General features: G+C 32.4%; 2 protein-coding genes across 3 annotated transcripts in view; one reads left to right on the forward strand and one right to left on the reverse strand.

Moving 5' to 3' along the window:
• Window positions 1-26,465, reverse strand: part of LOC143055298 (uncharacterized) — a 67,711-nt gene extending 41,246 nt beyond the window's left edge. Inside the window, exons 1-5 of one of the 2 annotated variants that reach the window (XM_076228434.1) lie at window positions 26,357-26,465; window positions 8,468-9,144; window positions 7,852-7,981; window positions 5,901-6,023; window positions 4,243-4,353 (exon numbers count right to left, since the gene is read on the reverse strand). In XM_076228434.1, coding sequence (XP_076084549.1) covers window positions 4,243-4,353; window positions 5,901-6,023; window positions 7,852-7,981; window positions 8,468-9,127 — 1,024 coding nt within the window. In that variant the 5' untranslated portion in view covers window positions 9,128-9,144; window positions 26,357-26,465. The remainder of the gene's footprint in view (window positions 1-4,242; window positions 4,354-5,900; window positions 6,024-7,851; window positions 7,982-8,467; window positions 9,145-26,356) is intronic. The other variant, XM_076228435.1, reaches the window with a different exon arrangement.
• LOC143054200 (uncharacterized) lies at window positions 11,834-20,931 on the forward strand. Its single transcript, XM_076227128.1, has 2 exons — window positions 11,834-12,242; window positions 20,705-20,931. The coding sequence occupies exons 1-2, from the start codon at window positions 11,897-11,899 to the stop codon at window positions 20,767-20,769; spliced, it is 411 nt and encodes a 136-aa protein (XP_076083243.1). The 5' UTR covers window positions 11,834-11,896; the 3' UTR covers window positions 20,770-20,931.
• Window positions 26,466-26,780: the final 315 nt, after the last annotated feature.

The raw sequence follows: 26,780 nt of genomic DNA on the forward strand, positions 1-26,780 counted from the left end.
ACCCTCGGGGACTGATAGTCCACCGGCAGAGGTATCGACCCAGTGATGTAAAAAATTGGAAACAACCCGTTTAATAATTGAATGCGTCCAAAGTGAATATAATATATGCATAATAAAATTGAGAAAGGATTGGGGAATGTATCAAAGCGACAACAACCCGACCATAGATTCAAAAATTGGATGAATATTATATTTCACCAGTCACTTGTTATATATGACTTAAATTACAAATCTATTGAGTCAGTGTGTTTATATCTAGTTGATGGTGTTTTCAAAATTACCATATAGCATTTTCGGTTTGTTCCCTTTTTGTTATCACCAACCCTTTATCATGACATTGCCGATAGGAGATACAAATATACTAAACTCGTATCTTATGACCAAACAGATACGGAAATTTGGGTTATTTTACATCTTTTCGTTCTTTATTTAGTTTGTTTGATTAATTTCGATGTGACCCAGATCAAAGAGAGTTGTATATATTTAAACCGTATAAGAACTTCATAATATCGTTTTCTAGTTTTTGTTATCTTTCTCATCCGTATCTTAAAGTCAGCGCAGAACAAAGAAATATATTTGAAAATATGTCATCTTGGGCACAACTTGTCGCTCACCAGAGAGTAAGTTACATTTACAACATTAAGGTGGCTCGGGACTATTCGACTGCGCATAATTTCACGCATGAATTACAAAAGTATTTGTCGTAAATTCGATATGTTTTTTATTGGCTCATTCTTTGAAGCTTTATTCCAGCTTTTCATATTACACTTTTGGACCAATTGTCATAGAACGTTTTTTGGATATTCCGATAAAAATATGGCAACACCTCTATTTTCCCTATCATTTCATTGAAAAAAGGTCCCTTTACATACCTGTTTAAACGTAAAATTCTGAGCGTAAATGGTCCGTGACCCCCTATTTTTTTCCGACCAATTTGATTCATTTTCTTTAAAGAATAAAATAAACAAAATTACGGCACTTCTGATAGAAACTTCGAATAGGCCCGAGCCCCCTTAAATAGCATTCCATCAAACTGCTCTGCAAATGTTGGATCGTTATTCTGTGATATACTGGAAATTTAACTGTTAAAATTATTATTTTGCGTCCGTCATAGAGTATTATTTATATTCGACATTTTGTACATTACACATTAATTAAACACATTGAATGTAAAATTTGTCAATCAAATTTAATTGTGTATAAACATATTTTTTAACCTGTTACTTTTTGATGGCTATTATTCGTTTGTTTCTCTGTCCTATATTTTCTCCCATTTATCGGTTTATTTATTGTAATCCTGTCATGTAATGTTGTAATTTTAATGTTATAATTAACACTGCCATTAAAGCGGGAGGTTTGGCATGCCATAAATACCAGGTTCAACCCACCACTTTTTCATCAAATTCCCTGTACCAAGTCAGGAAAATGGCCATTGTTACATTATAGTTCGTTTCGCTGTGTGTTACGTTTCGGTGTTGTATCTCTGTTGTGTCGTAGTTCTCTTATATTTGATACGTTTCCCTCAGTTTTAGTTTGTAATCCGGATTTGTTTTTTTCTCTATCGACTTATGAATTTTGAACAGCGGTATACTATTGTTGCCTTTTTTTAATTAAGTCGTCAGCACCCGTTAGTCCTTGATTTTCCTGAGCCAAATCGTCATTTACTTTGAATAGAAAAAAAACCTGTGTATCTTGAAAAAATTTAACCAGGTTCAACCAACCATTTTTTTCTTAAAATGTCCTGTACCCAATCAGGAAAATGGCCGTTGTTATATTATAATTTGTTTCTGTGTGTGTTACATTTTAATGTTGTGTTTCTGTTGTGTAATTGTTCTCCTATTTTAATTGATGCGTTTTCCTCAGTTTAAGTTTGTAACCCGAAATTGGTTTTTTTCTCTATCGTTTATAAGTTTCGAACAGCGGATTACTACTGTTGCCTTTATTTCAGCAATAACATGCCATAACAAAAAATTGAACTGTATTTGTTTCAGATATATATAAACTTACAGCGTACCTTATCGTTTATGCACAAAATTAACTTTCTCACAGGTAAACATTGAAATATTGATTGACATGGAAAATAGATACCTGATAATACTTAAATTAAAACTGTGTCACAGATCTACAGTGGACCATATTCAGTGAAACTCAACTATTTCTTAATTTCGTCATCTTCCTCAAAGGAGAAAAAGTGTACAACAAAATCAAGTTAAGTTTGTTTATTTTTATTTTATAAAAAATTTAATGCACTTGAATTACATATATCTAGAGCATGTTGTAGGCGAATCCTTGCAAATATGGAAGAAGACATGGGAACATTTACATAGAAATTAGACAAGTTCTGTCGAGAGCTAGGATCTTGTGGTCATATTTATAATTAGAGTTATAGGAATGATCACTTCTTCGAAAGAGCTCCAGCATCTGTCAATATCACAGGACAAAACTGTTAAAGACCACATAGCAACATGTTTTCTTTCAACAGATATTTGAACTACTGAAACACGAGGCAAATTCAAAATGGAAAGTCCCTAATCAAATGGCAACACCAAAAGCCCAAACACGACTACATAACAAATGCATTACTCCTGACTTGGTACCGGCATTTTCTTACGTAGAAAACGATGAATTAAACTTGGTTTTATAGTTAGCTGAACCTCTTACTTGTATGACAGTCGCAAAGAGGACGGTCATGGAAACCATACACGAGCATACCCTCGCCGTGCCAAAATCTAACATCTTTTTAAAGAAACCTTGGTCTTGTTTAAATCAATATTTATATTCAAATTACATTTTTTGGTAAACAAACTATAAAGCAATATACCAGTGTGTGCTTAACTTTTCTTTGTGTATTGTATTAATAATTGAAAGATCTTTGACTCCATCTTTTGATAAACAGTGCACAAGTCTAGTGCTTATTGATTTATTGCTTGGTTTTTGGTGTTTAACCGTCAACTTAAAGCACCACGTTTTGGCTATGACGTGGAGACCAGTTTTCATTGGTTGAATAAACAGAATGCCCGATTAAAACCACCCACATCCGATAGGATAACTGACAATCCTTGTCAATTTAGATTGAAATCGAGTATACCCGCACGAGCGGGGTTTCAACTCACAACCTCAGTGTTGACTGGATAGTAATTACAGTAGTACACCACTTGGCCACCGAGGCAGTTCTTTTGCTATTGGAAGGATCTTATAGAGGCACATTATGATCAAGGTCTAAGACCACTCAGAACTCCATTTGCTCAAAAGTTGAAACTTGGTTTGCTCGTTAATGGCGATATACAAATTGATGACAGAAAATATATTCCGCTTGAAGTCAACCCGAATATAACATTTTCCTTACGGACCCAGTACAATTTCTTGGTTCAAGATTAAATAAAACGCGGACAAAAATCAACTAGCTGGTCCAGTTTACGACCGATAATTTAATTTATCTGTCAAGGTTGAAACACGCATGCATTACAAATACTAGATGATAAAATTGATAATGGAAATTGGGAATGTGTTAAAGAAACAACAACCAGCCCAAAGAGCAGATAATAGTCGAAGGTCACCAAAGGGTCTTCTATGCAGCGCGAAACTCCCGTAACCTGAAGCGGGCTGCAGTGAAGCTGGCCCCTAAACAAAAATGTATACTTGTTCAGTGATAGTGGACGTCGTACTAAACTCCGAAATATACACAAGAAACTAAAATTATAAATCATACGAGAATAACAACGGCCATAGACTCCTGACTTAGGAAAAGCGCAAAAATGCGACGGGTTTAACATGTTTTCGAGATCACTACCCTCCTCTATATCTCTTGCTGATGTAGAAAAATCAAACACACAACAATACGCACAGTAAAACTATATTCAAAAGAAGGCCGAGGCCGATGTCAGAATAGGTCACAAAAGAAACTAAACAAAATGACAATAATACATAAATTAAAAAATCAACATTAATAATTCCGGATTAAGCTTTAAATCTGATAATTTTAAGAATTCATCTACGTGCTTGTGTCTGTTACCTCTATGTAGAGGGTTTTTCAGAATAAGCACGACCTGATTTAAAGAAGACACAATAAATTGTGTTTTCAAACAACAAACTTCTTCAGAACAAAGCCTGATAGCGAATTTTATAATATAAAAAACTGGTTGTATCGTTTCAACTGCAGATTAGAAAGGCTTTATGTAAATATGGTATTTGAATTATATACTGATATGTGTTAAATAAGCGATACAGCATATTTCAAGATACCTGCGTTGAACTTCATATTTTGCGTCCTTATTTCATTTTGCTGTTCAGTTAGTTTGTCCTCCAATCGTCCTCCGGAATGAATCACGGTTTGGCAAACTCTATTTTCACTCTCTTTAAGAAAATAAAATGATAAAAGCTACAGAGTTTATTACAAATGCAGATCGACAGTTAAGAGTTATTTTTCTCTATTGATACAAAGTAATAAGTGTATTTTTAAATTATCGGATTAGAAATATTGAACACTGCTGTCGTTCTCTATCAAACAACCTTGAACACGTATTTTCAAATCATGGAAACCAAATGAGCTCCTCGTCATGGCGACTTTACCCGGAAGTTTCTAAGGAAGATTTAAAAACAAACTGGCGCTATCCGTCAACTCGCAATTCGGCTTTATAGATGATGTTTTATTACTATAGATTGCAAAGTTTGGTGATTCTTTTTAAGGCCACGGATGGAAATGTTTAGAAATTTAAATTTGACGTCACGATATGCATAGATCTCTTCTGCTTACTCGGCTGTAACTTTTTATCTGCTGGTTAGGGTTGTTTTATGCATTCGGATTTTTTTTTTTTTTATTCTGTAGCTAGTTTCCACTTCAATGTTATCATATATATCTATTATATAATCTTTTTATATAAATTTACTGTTCGCAAAAGTTTGAATTATTCTTAATACTATGGATGTACTTATACTAGGCATAGTTTACCTGAGCCGTATTAGGCACAACTTTTGGGGACCTTTGGTCCTCAATGCTCTTGAATTTTGTACTTGTTTTGGCTTTCAAACCTTTTTGATCTGAGCGTCACTGATGAGTCTACATAGACGAAACGCTAGTCTGGCGTATCAAATTATAAACCTGACACTTTTTAATAGCTAGCATGTGTGTGCTTCTCTGTCCTTTATGTTCTCCCATTTATTTATATTGTAGTCCTGTCATGTAATGTTGTCATTTTAATGTTTTATTAAGAATTGGAATAACCGCAAGTTTGGCATAAACGCAAGTTTGGCTAACCACAAAACCATGTTCAATCAACCATTTTTTTTAAACATCCTGTACCAAGTCAGAAAAATGACCGTTGTTATATTATAATTCGTTTCTGTGTGTGTCACATTTCAGTGTTGTGTTTCTGCTGTGTCGTAGTTCTCCTCTTATGTTTGATGTGTTTCTCTCAATTTTAGTTTGTAACCCGGATTTTTTTCTCAATCGCTTTATGAATTTTAAACAGCAGTATACTACTGTTACTTTTATTTAACGACATCGACTGGCTATACAGCCCTTGCACGGTCAGTATTGACGGCGCCTATATCATTGCAAGTAAACGAAGGTGATACCAATGATAAAGTAAAGCCTGCTTAACATTAACAACTGATCAAGAGGGTCAGTTGAGAACAAAAGAACTAAATTAACGACAAAAGAGAAGTGTTCAGCTTCCATATTGTGAATATTCCTCTCCAATGTAGCATAATACTCAAGAGTGATAACAATCAGTGGGAATAATCGAGTTTGTTCTTTCTTGAGTATCACAACAGATGCCATATGTGAAACAGGATTTACTTACCCTTCCGGAAAACCTGGGTACAGTTTGTGGTTGATTCGTACGAATGCTATCCTCATATTGATACTTTTCTCTTTTTTTTGTAATCATACTCAGTAATACCTGTAAGTTGTGAATTAATTGCACGACGTTTGTCTTCGTTGTGTAGTCTTGTAATGCCACTCTCTTCTGTCACTGTAGTTTTAATTTCCTCTATGCATCTTGTCGTCAGTACTTTGTGATTCTCTACAAACATAATGTTTTTTTTAATACAAACTCATCAGTCATTAAAATAGACAACATAAGTTTACCGATGTTGAAATTTTATAGAAAGACATGATTAAGATAAATCAACACGCAGACATCTTATATGTGCAGGTAATTATCTTTACAAAGCACAAACATGTCGGCATTCAAAAAGCTAACACATTCTTTAAACAAACTTTTTTAGTAGGGATATAATCACGATACTGTTGGCAGATCATTAAATATGTCATACTTTGGCTTTAACATTAATTAAACAGCTGACAAACAATATCAGGTTAATTAGTGTCATCACTTGCACTTTCCTCCAATCGAGAACATTTTTAAAAATAACTGAACCAAGTCATTTCAGAAAGTAATTGTCTCATTAAAAATTGGATGAATGTTGACAGTAATAAAAGACGAACATGTTGAAAATAAACACCTTATTTTGCAATGTCCCAGAAATTATCATTAAATGATTAAATTTCTTTTTATTTCGTTTCAGGTGGCTTCAAATTCTTCACACAATTTGGTTTTCTTTCATTAAACTAAAATCCACGAATTCAAGAACCAATTAACGAACTTGGAAATTATATTATGACACGAAAATTGAAACCCACGAATAGAAGTACTTTAACAGTAATAATTTTCTTGATGAAAACGTTCTTCAATTACGCAGTTATTTTATCAAATTGATATATAACGCACCTAAGAACCTGCAATAAATGGTATTCATAATGTGTCTGAATTGAGGTATTAAAGAGGATTAATTAATGGAAGACCAACATGCCAAACACATATGTTTCCGATGTGAAATTCCAATCAATTATTGTCCATTCAAAAGGCTCCAAAATTTGGTCCAAGTAATTTATTATAGGGGGATTATAAAACTGGTTCCTTTTGTATGCATAAGACACTTTTGAAAAAAAAATTGTACCTAAGAAATATTCTAATCAGTTTACTAAATTTATGTTGAATTAACTTTACCTTTTTTTTCAATGATGAAGTGGTGTGACTTTAAGTAAAAAATACCAACAGAATTGTCTTTACAAAACAAGTCGTTTCGCACCATTCGTAGTTTAAGATTTTAAAAACAAGTGTTTGTTTTGTTTTTCATTTATTTATGCTTAAAAAAAACCCGATACGTTTTCTTTTTAGAGGGAATTGAGAGAAACTTTGTACACGTAACAATAGTTATAAAATGAGCCAGGCTTATACCTTGATACGCCAGTCGCGTAAAAGACTCAACAGTGACGCTCACATAAAAACACAGTTACAAGCCAAAACAATTTGAAGAGCATTTACTACAAAAAAGTTTTAAGCCTGGGATACGAATATCCTTGAAATTTTGAATAATTCATACTTCTGCAATAAATAAATGCCTGAAAAATACAATTAAAATAGATATAAATTAAAAAACTTTAATTTGATTTCACAATTAACAACACAAATTATCTTTTATTCTTTTTTGATTTAATTTTCAGCATGAAATAAGGATCGTTGTATCATTATTTGTATCCTCATTTCCCACAATAATGTTCTATACGGTTGGGTATGCATGTGATCACTTTTGTTTGGATTTTTTTTGCATTGTAGTGTGACTTTTAAATCAATTTACAAAATTTGAAGACGATTAAACTGCTGTCGACGTAATTCCTTTATATAAATTTATCTGGTAGTTTGAATAATTATTCACAAACTTTTTATTAAATAGGAAATAGATTTATTATAAATTTTATAAACGACCGGTTATTTTATGCTGGTTTTTGTTGAAAATTTCAATGATGAGATAAAACAAAAACTGCAAGCATTTGATTATTCCACCTACCTGTCAATTTCTGAACTTTTTCATTTATGCATGATTTTGTTTTGTCACATGTATTGTTGATGCAGTTTTTGATTCCTACAGATTCGTCCTTCATCAGTTGGTTAGTACAATCATTTCTTGTTTGGACTTCCTTTAATTGATAATTTAAAAATAAAGATATGCTTGGTTAAGGTCATGTAAATACATTTTTACACATTAAAAAAACATTAGAATGAACAACTAATCAGTAGCAACATTTTCATAAAAATCGTAGGTTTCTGATTAAAGTATTACAATTGTACTTTTGTATTTTTTAACCTAAATATGATGTATAATACATAACCGCTCAATCTATACCTACTCAAATCTGTGAATTACTCTAAATTCTAAGTGCTCATATCTGAAATAGATTCAACATTTAGAGTATTTTTGTCTAATAGTTATATTATTAACTGCTGTCGTAGAGATGTATACTTTCAAACTATTATTCATATCAGTGGTATATAAAACACAACAATCAAAGGAAATCAAAATCGACAGATAAAGAACATTAAAATATAATTATTTCTATTACTTTGCTTGGTAGAGTGTAAAACCATTATGATAAAAGGCAGTAACTATTAAAACATAAACGTACCAGTTTCAATTCATGAGTTATGTGTTCCGATTCAGTGTGCATTTCGTTGATAATTCTGTTGGATTCGATCTCGTTTACTTTAGATCTTTTTTGTGTCGTTATTAGGAATGTAACAATTTTCTTGTATGAATCAGGCTCGGCAAACAACAAAACAGCATTCTGTAAAGAAATCCAAAATTGTTCTAGATCATTTATTGAGTAGCAGTGTGATGATTGTGGATGGCAAATGGCACTTCTAATTGTCATAATGGTTTGCAGAGATTGTACTTCCTGCTGCGATAATGTATTGCTGTTCCACAAAAAGAAGTTCAGATCACTTAAGTCCAATTTATCGATTGACACATCGGGCCTAACTTCAAATCTGTCCAAACAATGTTGTTTATTTGATTCACTTATTTTGTTATACACCTTGTAAAATATTTTTTTGTCCATATTTCCATTGAAATAACAGTTGTGAGGCTGTCCTGAACAACATGACTTGTTTCTATTTCTCTCAAACTGGTGGTAAAACTGATGTTTAGTATTTTCTAAATACTGTTCAAATGTGATTGGGATATTGTGAAGCACTTTACGTTCAAGACTACTGCGCAAAACAAGAGCTCCTGTATTCACTAAGCATTCAAATATTTTTAGATGTTCATCAGATTCATCTTCTCCCATAATTATCTGCTAATATTCTAAAAATAAAACAACATGATTTGGTATTAAACATATTCTATGTCATATTGCATTGGTCTAAATTTTACATTTAAAGAAAATGAACCATTTCAGGATTCGAATGATTTAAAACAGCACGTGATGGTGTTTTCTCGTGTCTTTCTTCCCAAAAAAATACAGTTATTGTTTTCGAGGTCAAAGTTCAAGGTCACGTTAATGTTTTACTTTTAAAGGGACACACCACCTTAAGATAATACGTCAACATGCTAGTGATTCAAGTTCTAGGTCTAAAGATGAAGAATGTATGGCCTGATTGTGTTTCTTGCAAAAAAACAACAACATGAAGTTGACCTGAGGTCAAATGGGATTGTCACATGAAGGTCATCATAATACAAGACACTGAACATCATAATGATACATATTCATACCATTATCTACTGCCTATATCAATAGCAAAAACAAAAGTGATGGACTTTATGTACTATCAGAATGGATTTTCAAGGCGAGTTGTATTTCAAACTTGTTTCAAAACAATCTGGCGGTTAACATTTTAAAACAGTTTGCTAGAACACACTGCTACAATGTATATACAACAAATGGTTAATTTTTAAAAGAAATAATGTAAACGACAAATTTTTCTATAAAAAAAAATCTTCTTCAATTTCTAAACCATCATAATCACTTTTGGGCCAACTCTAAAATCCCTTTTTATTTAGTTCGATTAGCAATGTATTTCCAGTATTAAAAAACATGTACAAGTATAGGGTATCTGTGAACTGAAATTCGCCTCAGTTATCACTATTAACTATGTTATTGTCTTTTCGGAATTATATATTTTTTTTCCATTTTAACATATATACAATGTACATGATATACCCTTTACTGATATTACTGAAACTTTCAAAGTAGGCCGATATTAGCATGTAAGATGCCATTTTTGAAATGCAAAATGTTTTGAACATATAATTTTAATATGTTGATGTTAAGCCAGGACTGGCTTATCAATGAGAGAAAAACAAGAAAAATTAAACTACAGCTTTTTTAAGCATGAAGTGGTAGATACACCCTTAATCATCAGGTTTTTGTAAATTGATAACGAAGTCAAAGTTTGATTTGTTAGTTCTTTAGATATAATAATTGTTGTAGATGACAAAAATTAAACTAAATGCACTATTATACTTGTAACGCAAAGGAATATACTCGACGCTGAGGTTAACAATTTAGACTTTAAATGTGAGGACTGTTTCAAAACTGTAATTAGCGATTATAATTGATTAAATGCAATATGCGTGATGCTAATTAGGTATCAAACACACTTCTTTAATCATCTAAAACTAAATAAATTTAAAAATATTATTTTCTGATACTTGTGTTGATAAAACGGGTGTGGTATAAGTGTGTGCAGGGCAGGCGGTTGATGGTGTTTCAATTATCCACTTCTTTATATGAAAATCAAGTACACTCTCTCCAGGTAGGGGTTTAATATCATACCGTCATATAATATATGAGGAGAAAATAACTCGTATCATGCCCACATTTAGTTTTAGAATAGGTGTGTTTAAATCCGATGTAAATGTATCACGCTAAAGTACGATTGTATATCACGCAAAGGTGCGATGGACCAAAAGGGTAAAATTCGAGGGATTAAAACACCGAGGTTAAAAAAGTCGTTTTGAAAAATCTAATATATATGCTAAGGACGCCTCCGGCTGCGGGAATTTCTCGCTACATTGAAGACCTGTTGGTGACCTTCTGCTGTTGTTTTTTTACTTGGTCGGGTTGTTGTCTCTTTGACACATTCCCCATTTCCATTCTCAATTTTATTTAAGGTATAACATATGTGATAGACTTTATAATTTACCGGTAGGCTTAGTAATAGTTTCTAGATCTAGAAGACCGACCACGAAATAATTCCTAAAATGGTAATATAAGTGTCGCAAAATAGAATATTTTAACAATTCAGAGCTTATTGCATAATTGAATAATTAGTGTAGATTGCCGTTCACGCTCATGTCACAACCTTCTTACAGTCGTCATTGTAAATAACACGTACAAAATTCGTTCATTGTCGGAATATGCAACATTTTTTAGTATAAAGTTTAATTTGAATGCGAGAGAAATACAATGTTCGTCGAGCTTTCTCCTTTTTCGTCGAGAGTACGCATACATGTTTTATTTTCCTACGATATACAGAACAAACTAAGGTTTTAGCAGATAATTTATAATTCACGCATGAAAACATGTATCTCTATTTTACCAACGTTACTTCAAATTCAAATGTTTCTGTTTGCTTCAAATAGGAGCAGGATATAAGTATGCGTATATTATTTTGTATTTGTATAGTAAAATGGTTAACCGTAGGATACAAGTCCTTCTTCCAGTACGAAAAAAGTAAACATTCTGCTTCAGCCGACAAAGCCGAACGGTTAAGTTTAAATCAAGTTGTTTAATTTAAGATTTAAATTATTTAATTAGCAAAACAGTGAAATTTATATTTTACACCTCAGTAATCACACTGGTTCAAACTAGATTTTCTAGTATAACTCTTGCATTAAATTTACTCACTATATTATTTCGCTCTTTTTATTGGATATAAACTTTTCCTTTGTTGTTAATTGTTTATTTATACTATTGCAAAGTGTTTTCTTTACATTTTTGAATTTGATATTACGTTGAAATTAGATATTACGTAAAAGCTACTTTTTTGATTGCCTTTTTTGAGTTAAAGTGACTTTTGAAGTTGATAGTAATGAACTTTTCCGCCGTTAAAGTATGTCTCGGGAATTAAGGGAAAGTAAGAACGTTAACTATAAACAATTGCATTGTGTGGGAATGTCTAGCCCTAATGTTACGGAGGATGTGTTCAGTTTGGAGAAGGAGATGACTCCAGTGAAGTCAAGAAGACTACAGAAAGTGGAGGAAATTGAGTCGGAGGTCGACAGCAATGACAGTGGTGAAAGCAGCGAGGAAGATGAGGAGTTGCAGAGGTTAAAGAAGGAGTTGGCGAAAGTAAAGCGGAAAAAGAAGGAACAAAAGTCGCAGGAGAAGAAAGAAAAGATCAGGAAGGAAATAGAGAAGGAGAAAAAAGAGTTAAAGAAGAAAACGGAGAAACAAAAAGGTACTGCTAAAGTAGATGATTCTCTTAACATTAATTCTTTAAGAAAATGTCCTTCAATTAAGAAAAAGGCAGAATCGGCTGTTAAGAAAATTTTAGAAATTGATTCAGATGATTCTTCTGATGAAAGTGGGGATACCACTTCTAGCTGTAAGTCCGATGAATTAAGTGATTCTATAAAAAAAATCCAAAAGACACAAAAATAAAAGCAAGAAAAAGTCTGGTATATTTGATCATCCGTCAGATGAAGTAGTAAAAAGGCAATTGTGGCCGCAATCAAAATTGCAGTTTGAATATGCGGGGTCTAAAATCAATTTTGATGATCTTGAGTTTAACTTATTTGTGGCTGGAGAATTGGAAATTGTGTCCTCTTCAAAGATAGGCGATGTCGAAAGAATTGGTAGAACAAAGCTGTTGAAAAAAATTGCGTATTATACAGAATTGTATGAGTGGAAGGGTCTGAAAAAAATGTATGCTCATATAATAAGGCAGATTGAAAATGGTTTGGCTGATTGGTCCAAAGATTTCAGTGAGATTGAAACTCCCATTTTGATTAAATATGTAAAATCAGATGTCAAGTCTAAAAAATCTATTCAGTATGGGGAAAACAAAAAAACAGTAAAGAAAGAAGAGACTGTGTTTTATTGTTCGCATTTTCAAAGGAAAAAATGTGTGCATAAGGATTCACATTATGGCAAAATTCGAGGTGTCGATAAGTACCTTCAACATATTTGTGCGACTTGCTGGAGAGAAGATAACAGAAAGGCTTATCATCCGGAATCGTCAGAAATTTGTCCGCATCAAACTAAATGACTGGCAGTAAAAAATGTGTCTGGTAAATGTACAATGTTAAATCCACTAGCAGAAGTTTTTTTACCAAGTTATATGAAATCGTTGGAAAGTGACGACAAACTTGATAATGATAAGGTTGATAATCTTGACAATGGAAATGCATTTATTAATAAGTGTACACATTTTTGTAAAAAATACAAGAAAGATTTATTGTGTGATGTAAATGTAGACACATTGAATATTAAGATTAATAAGGTTGGTTTAGTTGCTCAGGATAAACTGAACGATACTGAGTTTAAAAATACTATTGAAATACATAATCAAATTGTTCAATCAGGTTACCCAAATTATTTGGGTTGTAGAATTCCAGTTAAATCTGAAATTAATGTAGATTTTTTTAGGGAAAATTTGATAGACTATGACGATGAAATCATTCGCGAGTTTTTACAGTTTGGTGCTACGATTGGATATCAGGGAGAAATGTTAAATGAAGGTTCATCTAAAGTTAAGAATCATAAAGGGGCTACAGATTTTCATGATGAAATGTTGGCTTACTTATTAAAGGAAGCTACATATGGAGCAATAATTGGACCGTTTGACAAAAATCCTTTTTCTTGTCATTTCAAAATTTCACCGTTAAATTCGGTGTATAAAAAAGACTCGGTGGAACGAAGGGTCATTTTAGACTTAAGTTTCCCACCTGGAAGATCCGTAAATGATTTTATCTCAAAGGATGTTTATTTAGGTGAAAGGGTTCAAATATCGTATCCGAAAGTTGATGATTTAGTCGAAATAATTAAGGATAAAGGTGGTAAGTGTCTGGTTTTTAAGAAGGATTTGAAAAAGGGCCTACAGGCAAATTCCAATTGACCCAGGTGATTTGCATTTAGTTGGTTTTCAGTGGGATAATAAGCTCTTTGCGGATCGTGTTCTTCCTATGGGTTTACGGTCTAGTGCTTTGATTTGTCAAAGAATCACTACAGCTGTTAGTTTTATGTTTTATAAGATGGGATACATGGTTATCAATTATCTAGATGATTTTGGTGGTGCGGATACGGTGGATAAAGCTGATGAAGCTTATATTGCTTTAGGTGCATTACTAGATAGTTGTGGGCTAGAGGAGTCAAAGCAAAAAGGAGTAGTTCCTACTACGAGGATGGAATTTTTAGGAATCACAGTTGACACTGTGAAGTGGACTTTGGAAGTTACTTCAGATCGTGTTCTAGAGATTGCGTTGTTAGTTCAGGCTTGGTTAAGAAAGAAAAAAGCTTCTTTAAGAGAGTTACAGTCAATACTTGGGAAACTTCATTTTGTGTCCACCTGTGTACGACCCGGTAGATTATTTGTCAGTCGTTTGTTGAACTGGCTTCGTAGTGCTTTCCCTTCAAATGTCGTGGGCAGTGGACATAAGATATATAGAAAGATTCCGGTAGAGGTACAGAAAGACTTATTGTGGTGGCATAGGTTTCTGTCGAGCTATAATGGTATCTCGATGATGTCTCTTGAAGATTGGTCGTCTCCAGATGAGATTTTTTCAAGCGATGCTTGTTTAGAAGGGTTTGGAGCTATTACTTCAAATCAGTATTTTCATGCTGTTTTTCCTTCTGATATCACAAAAGATCAATTACATATCAATTGTTTGGAGTTACTTGCTATTGTAGTTGCGGTTAAAATTTGGGGGAAAACATTTTGCGGGAAAAAAATTCTGATCTTTTGTGATAATGAGGCGTCTGTTCAGGTCATCAATTCAGGTTCATCTAAGGATGCTTTTATGCAAATAACCTGTTGGTGACCCTCTGTTGTTGTTTTTTATTTGGTCGGGTTGTTGTCTCTTTGACACATTCCCCATTTCCATTCTTAATTTTATTTTTTACAGAGTTTGTCTTTAGTGCCGTGTGGAGTCAGTAGAGTGCCTCCCCGTGCTTCAGGTTTATGCTCTTATAATATACTAGATTATGGAGAGTGTGTCCGAGCGAGAACTGCTCTAATTCATTACTTTAGGAATATTTATCAAAAAGTAGTATTTCAATATTCAGCCCCATTCTACTTTTTAATACTGATAGCGTTTGACATTTTTAGCCGAACAAATTTATCCATTTTATATAACTTCAATTATTGTATGCTGGTTCATATTCTGGACGCCAATCTATGCTCCTTTATTAACAAAACAATTATGAAGCTTAAAAATGGAAAATTGGTAAATACTAAACTTGTTCAAAGGGTATCCACACGTCTCAATCTTCATAATCGGTTATCTAAAAATACTACCATCGCTAACATTTTTAACAATAAAAATCGTGGTTACCCTTCTATCGATAAGTGTCATGCCAAAAAATGACTTACATGTCCCCGTCTTTCCACCAACAATACAGTAAGGTCCACGTTTAATGGTCGCACATTTTCTTTAAATTTTGAAACTGATATAACTTGAAAAACAAACAGTATTATTTATTTACTGACATGAAACAAACCGGGGTGTGGTATTCAGTACGTAGGAGAAACTGGACGATAATTATCTAAACGCACTCAAGAACATCTGTATCGTTTTAAAAGACCCAATAAATTTAAAAGTATTATTTACCAACACCTTAAGAAGCACAACCATCCTTTTAAATATTTAGCAGTTCAACCTTTAGAAGTAGTACAATGTAAATAAGCAGCCTGGTGAATCGCATTCAAAGTTTGTACGATCACAGAAAATAATTGAATTAAGTTGGATTAAAAAATTACAGACAGTTTACCCTCTCGGTCTAAATGATAATATCATGGGAATTGGTAATATATCTAGAACCAATTCCGTTAACATTTTGGATATAGTTTCTAAAACTGTTCGTAAAAAACGTTCTCACGGTCGTAGAACAAATCGCAATCAAAGAAAATTTCGGGCCAATCATACCAATATTTCGGACCTAATTTCTATTTAAAAAAAAAACGGCAGACATTATCTGTTAACAAAACTCTGTTCGTTACCGGTTAATAAGTTAAATAAAATTTTGGAGGATTGCAACACAATTTCATATAACAGTCCTAAGTATGAAATTGTTCAAATTATTATGGCATATTGTTATTCTAAATTATTTCCCAAAATTGATCGCCCTGAAGACCATAAAAAACATTTTATTAAAATTAAGTATGTCAATAAAGGCTTTGATTTTGTAAATATTGCCGGTATATTTAACGACCATTCTGTTAAAGAACAAATTCCTGGATATTTTGACAATACTGAGCTACCTCTTATTTGTTATATTTACAAGAAATCTACCCGGAAATTTGTGTTTAATTATAGTCAATTGTGTAAAGATGTTAATATCAGTGAAAATACACCTACTTCATGTAATTGCAGTAATTCCGAATATATTTATGGACCCATTTCCCATGTTACAACAGGAGATCTTAACATCGTTCAATACCGAGAGTTAAAATCATTCCTCAGTAAAGGACCTAAATATCGTCCCCCGTCAATTATTAATTGGAATGAGTGTCGTAATATCATCCACGACTCACTCCATACTTACTGTATGAAATGGATAAAACGGGAAAAAGCTGACAAAAAATCTTTGGACTCTTTTTTTAATTCAGTAATGAAGATAGTTGATATACGTATTCAACATTTTAAAGAACATTTTACTATAAACAATAACCACAATAAACCTATTTCTCTTATCAAACATAAACTAAAAGAACTAGCCAAGGAATTTGTTTTTGTCCCGGCAGATAAAGCTGCTAATAATATTATTATTGTTTGACGTAAATTTTACATTGAGGTTCTGAAAAAGGAAATCACCAATTCACCAACATTCCAACTGACTCCATTTTCAGAAAACGAAATCTGTAACAAACATAAACTTTTAGCCACCGCTTTACAAGCAAAGCCAAATACAATGAAAGTCCAAACTATGTATTGGCTTCCGAAGCTACACAAAACCCCTTACAAATATAGATTTATTTCATCTTCAAGCCATTGTTCAACTACTAAATTGTCTATTCTTCTCACCAGCACACTTGGTACAATTAAAAACATGATAATAAATTGTTCAAATAAGGCCTTCGAAAATAGTGGAATAAATTACTTTTGGAGTGTCAAGAACTCGTTGGAAGTACTTGATAAATTGCATGCTTATATTGGTGATTTTGAATCTGTTTAAAGTTTTGATTTTTCTACCCTGTATATCACATTGCCTCACATTCTCATTAAGAAAAAATTCACACACCTAATTAAATGGGCATTCAAAAAATCAGAATGTGAATATATATGTTCAAACTCTTTTAGGTCATTTTTTAGTAGCAATAAACAAAAAAACTATGTTAATTGGACATGCTTTGATACTATATATGCCCTTGAATTTTTACTAGATAACATTTTTGTTCGCTTTGGGGATTCCGTATATCGTCAGATTATCGGAATTCCAATGGGGACTAACTGTGCACCACTTATTGCGGACCTGTTTTTGTATTGTTATGAGTTACAATTTATGACAAAAATAAGCAAAGACCCATCGAAACAACATCTGATAAACAAATTTAATAATACTTTTAGATATTTGGATGATATTTTGGCTCTCAATAATGACGACTTCAGTATGTATATTTATGAAATTTATCCTGTTGAACTTACTTTAAATAAAGCTAATACTAACAATGACCACTGCCCTTTTCTCGATCTTGATATCTATATCACTAATGGAAAGCTGAATACTAAAATTTATGATAAAAGGGATGATTTTTCATTTCCTATCGTTAATTATCCGTTTTTAGATGGTGACGTTCCCTTGTCACCGTCTTACGGTGTTTATATATCTCAACTTGTACGATTCGCTCGTGTATGTAACAATGTTTTACATTTTAACGAGAGAAATTTATGTATTACTGAAAAATTATTACACCAGGGTTTTCGAAATCACAAACTAATCAAAACATTTACTAAATTTTATCATCGGTATAAAGACATCATTCGTAAATATAGCTCAACATGCAGACTTCTAATACGTTCAGGTATTTCACATCCAATTTTTTATGGTAATATTCTTTATAAAGCACAATATTATTCTTTATAAAGTCAGTATTCACCTCAGAAACTTACAAAACCTTTGAATAGACTTATTAAGAAGGGATATAATTACGATACTGTTGTCAAGTCATTAAAGATTGCATATTTTGGCGTTAATATTGAGTCACTGATAAGGTCTTTGCATCGGAACTAAACACATTTATTCTAAAAACAGTTGTTGGCATGACACGGGTTATGTTCTTCTCATATATGTTATGATGGTATGATACTAAACCCCTAACGGGAAGGATTGTGCCTGATGTTCATATGATGAAATCATAATCTTTCAGTCAGTTTAATTGAAGTCTGGAGCTCGCAAGTCAGTTAACTGCTAGTAGTCTGTTGTTATTTATGTATTATTGTCATTTTGTTTATTTTCTTTGGTTACATCTTCTGACATCAGACTCGGATTTCTCTTGAACTGAATTTTAATGTGCGTATTGTTATGCGTTTACTTTACTACATTGGTTAGAGGTATAGGGGGAGGGTTGAGATCTCACAAACATGTTTAACCCCGCCGCATTTTTGCGCCTGTCCCAAGTCAGGAGCCTCTGGCCTTGTTAGTCTTGTATTATTTTAATTTTAGTTTCTTGTGTACAATTTGGAAATTAGTATGGCGTTCATTATCACTGGACTAGTATATATTTGTTTAGGGGCCAGCTGAAGGACGCCTCCGGGTGCGGGAATTTCTCGCTACATTGAAGACCTGTTGGTGACCCTCTGCTGTTGTTTTTTATTTGGTCGGGTTGTTGTCTCTTTGACACATCCCCCATTTCCATTCTCAATTTTATTGTTTGAGAGAGCTTTGTTTTATTCAAGCAAATTTTCAGTTTGAAGTTCGAGCCAGACACATTTTAGGTGTAGAAAATAGACTTGCTGACTATTTGTCTAGATGGCATTGTAGTCATAAATACAGAGAGTTATTTAAGTCAGCTATTTCAGTAGATAGATATGAAGAGGTACCAGTTATCATGTCAGATTTTTCATTTTTAAATAATTGGTAATTTATTTTACAGAGTTAGAGGTTCTGCGGTTTCAATGTAAAGATTCTGCTAAACATGCTTTTGCGGAGAGTACTAATAAAAATAAGAAAACTCAGTTAGAATCATATTTTATGTTTTGTATATATTTTGAACTTATGCCTGTTCCTGCTACAGTTCATGTTTTGACACTATATGCACAGTTTCTAAGTAGAAGTTTTAAATCTGTTGACTCTATAAAGAATTATCTTAGTTCAGTAAGATATCTGCATTTATTGTTTGATTTAGAATATCCACAGTTTGAAGCTTTTCATTTGAGATTAGTATTAAGAGGTTTATGTAGAATTAAGGCACATTGTCAAAAACAGGCCTTGCCAATTACTCCTCACATTTTACTTCAAATTTATAAGAAGCTGGATATGAATAGTGCATATGATGCTACTATAAGGTGTTTATTTTTACATGCCTTTTTTCTAATGTTTAGAAAATCTAATTTGGTGCCAGACTCCATTTCTACTTTTGATCATAATAAGCAGCTTTGTAGGGATAGTATTATTTTCGATTGTAAGCGTAAGCTATTATTGATAAGTGTTAAATGGTCGAAAACCATTCAGTTTGGTGAGAGAGAATTATTGATACCTTTAGTCTCGATACCAGATTCCCCATTGTGTCCCGTTCAAGCTTTTTTGAATATGAAGTCGTTAGTTTGTACTTCTGATAAGAGTCCAGCTTATTGTTTTATAAAACATAAATTGTGTGTACCTGTCACGTATAGACAATTTCAGACAATATTGAGACAGTTAATTACTGAGATTGGTTTAGATGCTTGTTCATATTCTACACATAGTTTTAGGCGAGGGGGGGGCTTGCTGGGCTTTTGCAGCCGAAGTACCTACTGAATTAATTCAATTGTACGGAGATTGGAAAAGCGATGCTTATAAAAGATATTTAAAATTTTCATTAGATGATAAGATTTCAGTAGCAGAAAAGATGACGGCACATATTTCAGATGTTTTATTATAAATTTTTACAGGGAATTTCTTTGAAAAAAGGGCGACCATTGTGTCAGCGTCTATACCTAAATATGTTAGTGGAATAGATGGGTGTACAACTCAGGCCTTTCCTGGTGCCACTATTGGTCGTCTTACTGAGCTAATTTCATATGGGAAAGTAGATTTAATTTCATTAGATTTCGTTATAGTTCATGTTGGTACTAATAATATTTCTTCGTCTCAATCCGTAGATACTATTATATCATATTTCGGAGATTTAATTCACAAGTTAAAAAAGATGACATTTGCTAAGTTGATCTTTACTTCTATTCTTCCTAGACCAGTTGATCACATGAAAACTGGAGCTAAAGTTAATAAAGTTAATACTGAGTTAAAAAGATTGTGTAAAAGAAATAATTTATTATATTGTAATTTGTATAGGAGTTTCTTACTCGACAATATTCCAGATGCTTCCTTATTTGCTCCGAGAGATGGGCTTCATTTAAATTTTGCTGGTACAGAACTTTTCAGAAAATAGATAATCAATATTATTAAGCATCAGAGTATATAAATTGTAATGTGTTACAATTGTGTTTTTTATTTACTTCATACATGTATATTGTTTACTGTAATTATTCTTTTTTCTCTTTTCAGAGAACTTGCATCCTGAATATGATGCTGGTTTTCCTCTAACTACTCAAGATCTACATATATTTTGAGTTGGTTTGCTGTTTTGTCCTTTCATTATCTATACACATTTTGAAAGGATGGAGCTTATTTGAAGTGAGAAAAAAGAGTGATGATAGTATGTCTGGTTTTTATCATCATTATAACTGTTTTGATAGTTATTATTTTATCTTTAATTTTTTTTGGCGGCCTTGCAGGCTTTGCGGATGTTTGCCAAAAAATTTGGATATATATCTATGTTTATGTATTTTCATTTGTGTATTTAATTATTTATGATATATTGTATTTTGTAATATATTGAAAAAATATTTATATCAGGCAATACAAATTATACCTATTGACTTCCTTTTATTTCACCCACTTGATAATTGGTTTAATTTAAGATTTAAATTATTTAATTAGCAAAACAGTGAAATTTATATTTTACACCTCAGTAATCACACTGGTTCAAACTAGATTTTCTAGTATAAACTCTTGCATTAAATTTACTCACTCTATTATTTCGCTCTTTTTATTGGATATAAACTTTTCCTTTGTTGTTAATTGTTTATTTATACTATTGCAAAGTGTTTTCTTTACATTTTTGAATTTGATATTACGTTGAAATTACCCACCCTCCCTCCCTTGTTAATTTTTTTTTTCCTTTTATAAATTCATAGTGGCGGATTTTTGCCAAAAAATTTGGTTATATATCTATGTTTATGTATTTTCATTTGTGTATTTAATTATTTATGATATATTGTATTTTGTAATATATTGAAAAAATATTTATATCAGGCAATACAAATTATACCTATTGACTAGGATACAAGTCCTTCTTCCAGTACGAAAAAAGTAAACATTCTGCTTCAGCCGACAAAGCCGAACGGTTAAGTTTAAATCAATTGGTTTAATTTAAAGATTTCAGTGAGATTGAAACTCCCATTTTGATTAAATATGTAAAATCAGATGTCAAGTCTAAAAAATCTATTCAGTATGGGGAAAACAAAAAAACAGTAAAGAAAGAAGAGACTGTGTTTTATTGTTCGCATTTTCAAAGGAAAAAATGTGTGCATAAGGATTCACATTATGGCAAAATTCGAGGTGTCGATAAGTACCTTCAACATATTTGTGCGACTTGCTGGAGAGAAGATAACAGAAAGGCTTATCATCCGGAATCGTCAGAAATTTGTCCGCATCAAACTAAATGACTGGCAGTAAAAAATGTGTTTGGTAAATGTACAATGTTAAATCCACTAGCAGAAGTTTTTTTACCAAGTTATATGAAATCGTTGGAAAGTGACGACAAACTTGATAATGATAAGGTTGATAATCTTGACAATGGAAATGCATTTATTAATAAGTGTACACATTTTTGTAAAAAATACAAGAAAGATTTATTGTGTGATGTAAATGTAGACACATTGAATATTAAGATTAATAAGGTTGGTTTAGTTGCTCAGGATAAACTGAACGATACCGAGTTTAAAAATACTATTGAAATACATAATCAAATTGTTCAATCAGGTTACCCAAATTATTTGGGTTGTAGAATTCCAGTTAAATCTGGAATTAATGTAGATTTTTTTAGGGAAAATTTGATAGACTATGACGATGAAATCATTTGCGAGTTTTTACAGCTTGGTGCTCCGATTGGATATCAGGGAGAAATGTTAAATGAAGGTTCATCTAAAGTTAAGAATCATAAAGGGGCTACAGATTTTCATGATGAAATTTTGGCTTACTTATTAAAGGAAGCTACATATGGAGCAATAATTGGACCGTTTGACAAAAAACCTTTTTCTTGTCATTTCAAAATTTCACCGTTAAATTCGGTGTATAAAAAAGACTCGGTGGAACGAAGGGTCATTTTAGACTTAAGTTTCCCACCTGGAAGATCCGTAAATGATTTTATCTCAAAGGATGTTTATTTAGGTGAAAGGGTTCAATTATCGTATCCGAAAGTTGTTGATTTAGTCGGAATAATTAAGGATAAAGGTGGTAAGTGTCTGGTTTTTAAGAAGGATTTGAAAAGGGCCTACAGGCAAATTCCAATTGACCCAGGTGATTTGCATTTAGTTGGTTTTCAGTGGGATAATAAGCTCTTTGCGGATCGTGTTCTTCCTATGGGTTTACGGTCTAGTGCTTTGATTTGTCAAAGAATCACTACAGCTGTTAGTTTTATGTTTTTTTATGATGGGATACATGGTTATCAATTATCTAGATGATTTTGGTGGTGCGGATACGGTGGATAAAGCTGATGAAGCTTATATTGCTTTAGTTGCATTACTAGATAGTTGTGGGCTAGAGGAGTCAAAGCAAAAAGGAGTAGCTCCTACTACGAGGATGGAATTTTTAGGAATCACAGTTGACACTGTGAAGTTGACTTTGGAAGTTACTTCAGATCGTGTTCTAGAGATTTCGTTGTTAGTTCAGGCTTGGTTAAGAAAGAAAAAAGCTTCTTTAAGAGAGTTACAGTCAATACTTGGGAAACTTCATTTTGTGTCCACCTGTGTACGACCCGGTAGATTATTTGTAAGTCGTTTGTTGAACTGGCTTCGTAGTGCTTTCCCTTCAAATGTCGTGGGCAGTGGACATATAGAAAGATTCCGGTAGAGGTACAGACAGACTTATTGTGGTGGCATAGGTTTCTGTCGAGCTATAATGGTATCTCGATGATGTCTCTTGAAGATTGGTCGTCTCCAGATGAGATTTTTTCAAGCGATGCTTGTTTAGAAGGGTTTGGAGCTATTACTTCAAATCTGTATTTTATAAAATGGTTAACCGTAGGATACAAGTCCTTCTTCCAGTACGAAAAAAGTAAACATTCTGCTTCAGCCGACAAAGCCGAACGGTTAAGTTTAAATCAATTACTAGTAAGTCATGAACATTTGGTGTAAAAGTTGCTAATCAAATATTCCTAATCGATCTCCTAGCATGTTCATTGTTGGTTAGTACGTAAGACTGTTAACGTTTCTAACGTTTATATTTTTGCAGACCATCACACTTTAGCGTTAACCATCGCACTTTAGCGTTAACCATTGCACTTTAGCGTAGACTATCGCACTTAAGCGTGACCATCGTACTTTAGCGTCCCCATCGCACTTTACATACATATTTATTAATGATTTCATTGTCCCGATGATAAAATTTCGTAAATGCTTTAACTTATTGTGATGTCGAAAACACTGGTTTAATAACTTTGCAGTGATACAGAGAATTTGTTCGTTGAAATCGAATACTTTGTTACATACGGAGCACCGCTAGGGACATACAAAGGGAAAATAATATATTGTGCTCACATCTTAAATATATTGTGCACACAAAATGATATAATGTGCACACAAAATGATATAATGTGTGCACTAAATAATTAATTGTGCTCACAATTCAAATATATTGAGCGCACAATTTAAATATGTTGTTCACACAACATAATATCTTGTGCACACTACATAATATATTGTGCGCACAGTTTAAATATATTGTGTGGGAACAATTTATATATACTGTGCGCTCAACATAATAAGCTGTGTGCACAGTATAATATACTGTGCGCACACAATAAGTAAGAACATGTAACTGCATGTTGCGCAACACGTTTGAAGATTAAAGCTAAAGCTGACATTACCATGTGTTCAAGAAGACTAATTTGAAAGAGGTAACACAATGGTTTATGAATTGCAATATAGCTGTCCGTTGTATTATACATTGAATCGTGACATAAAAAAATATGGCTGATTTACTATGCTGGCATATAGATTTACAAATTTCTACATGAAACTGCGAATGTGAATAATAAAATACTAATATAAGAAATAATGTCAAAACATAACTTTAATCAAATATAAACATTCTTCTTGAAGGTAGCAAAGCTCAATCAAACAAGAACACGGTTTATCTAAATCTTCTCAATTACACAAAAGGCCTGCATGGCATTAAAAAAAATGTTTTATATCAGCACCTATCAAATCCTCTACCCTTTTGAAAATTATTATTTAATATTGCAAAACAGTTCTAACAAAAGCCGAAAACTATGTGTTTTTGGTTGAAAAACAATTTTGATAAAATCAAAAAAGTTGAATTATAAATGATCATGTAAATACCTCTTGTTATCGCTATCATGATGTGTTGCTTCCTTGTTGTAATTGAAGATCTGTTAGCTAACAGAAAAGATTTTGCGGAGTCCTAACTTGTATTCAATTGTTTTTTTTTTATATTAAATTGCCTTTTTGTTTTTAGAGAAAAGACATAAAAAATCTTTTGATTTTAATTATGTTGATAATGACTAAAACTCTTGTACCAATATAGTTTTGTGTATTAATTAAAGATTATCATAACTGTCCATGGATTTATGAGTTTTGAACAGCGGAATACTACTGTTGCCTTTATTTACAGTCAAAACTGTTCATTTACCGTATTTGTTCAAAACGGACAAATTAAAATAAAAATCTACTCGAAACGTAACGATTTTACTTTAATATTATACAATCCTAAGGCCTGTATATTTCACAACTAGTTTCGGAGTTTGATGAATAAAATCGTTCTTTATTACTAGTTTTTTTTATCTTATGTTTTTTTCAGACACGACAAACTTTTGAATATTTTCAAAAACAGTTAGAGTCGATATATGCATCATATTAGGGAATGTTATGTTTCAAATTACATTAAATAAAATTGAGAATGGAAATGGGGAATGTGTCAAAGAGACAACAACCCGACCAAATAAAAAAACAACAGCAGAAGGTCACCAACAGGTCTTCAATGTAGCGAGAAATTCCCTCACCCGGAGGCGTCCTTCTGCTGGCCCCTAAACAAATATATACTAGTTCAGTGATAATGAACGCCATTTTGTGTATGTACATTTAATGACGTTATTGCAAAGCACATAATACATTCTTTTTTTTTTACCTGTGTCGATTTATATAGTCAGACAATGATCTGTCACATTTAAAGAAATCAATATTGATATTGTTTTCAGATAACCTTAAAAAAATTCATCACGCAGTGGCTAAGTTGGACGACATACATGTATAAAAGAAAAAAAACCGCATATGTATTGTGTTTATTTAATATCAATAATAAATTTTCAATATTTTAAATGTAAACATCGATTTAAAAAGAAAATCTTACAAAATCTATAGAATGTGCCTATTTAAACTTGTGGGTCTTTTGTGTGTGAATGCTCATTGAATAAACTAATAACTAATTAAGGCCTAAATTTGAACATTGTTATTTTCTAGCAAAGTCATCCTTTTGTTACGGGTTATTTTTCCCATAAAGAGTTTGTGAAGTAAAGGAAACAATTTCAAAGTAAACTGGTCAACGAAATAAAATGTAAAATCACAAAAATACTGAACTTAGAGGAAATCAATTCGGTAAGTCCATAATCACATGGCTAAATCAAATAACAAAACGCATCAAAAACGAATGACCAAGAACTGTCATATTCCTGACTTGGTACAGGCATTTTCAAATGTAGAAAATGGTGGATAAAAGTGGCACCCGTCGTGTTATATAAGTTATATCAACACACGATGCATTAGTGGTATTTTTTGAAATCGAAAGTAAAATTATTTTTATACAAGTTTAAATCAATTGTTGTTAGTTTGATCAAACATATCGTCATGAAAGTCTTACCTGTATCTATATTTGTTTACACTTCCTATACATAACTCGTTAAGGATATCATTATAAAAGCTATTCTCTTTGTCAACAAGCCATTGAGAGATCAAATATTAGAAGTCGGAAATGTTTAAAGCGCAGGTATGATATAAGCTCTTAATGGCGGGAGTTTTTAAATCTACTTTAAGGACTGGGTATAACCACCGTATAGTTGATTCCGGGTTTTGCTGCGCATTATACATGTTATTCTACTTTAATTAAAGGCGGAAATGCTGTTAAATAACAAATGTACTAAGTATAATGTTCATATAACATTTATTGTCGTGATTGTTTTACCAGGATTATGCATGTCTTATTTTGAGGTCATGAACATCCAAACCCGCAAATTAACACTCTAAAACAATCAAATTATCTTAAAACACATGTACCCATTTAGTTT

The sequence above is a fragment of the Mytilus galloprovincialis genome, chromosome 12, assembly GCF_965363235.1.
Source record: "Mytilus galloprovincialis chromosome 12, xbMytGall1.hap1.1, whole genome shotgun sequence".
NCBI lineage: Eukaryota > Metazoa > Mollusca > Bivalvia > Mytilida > Mytilidae > Mytilus > Mytilus galloprovincialis.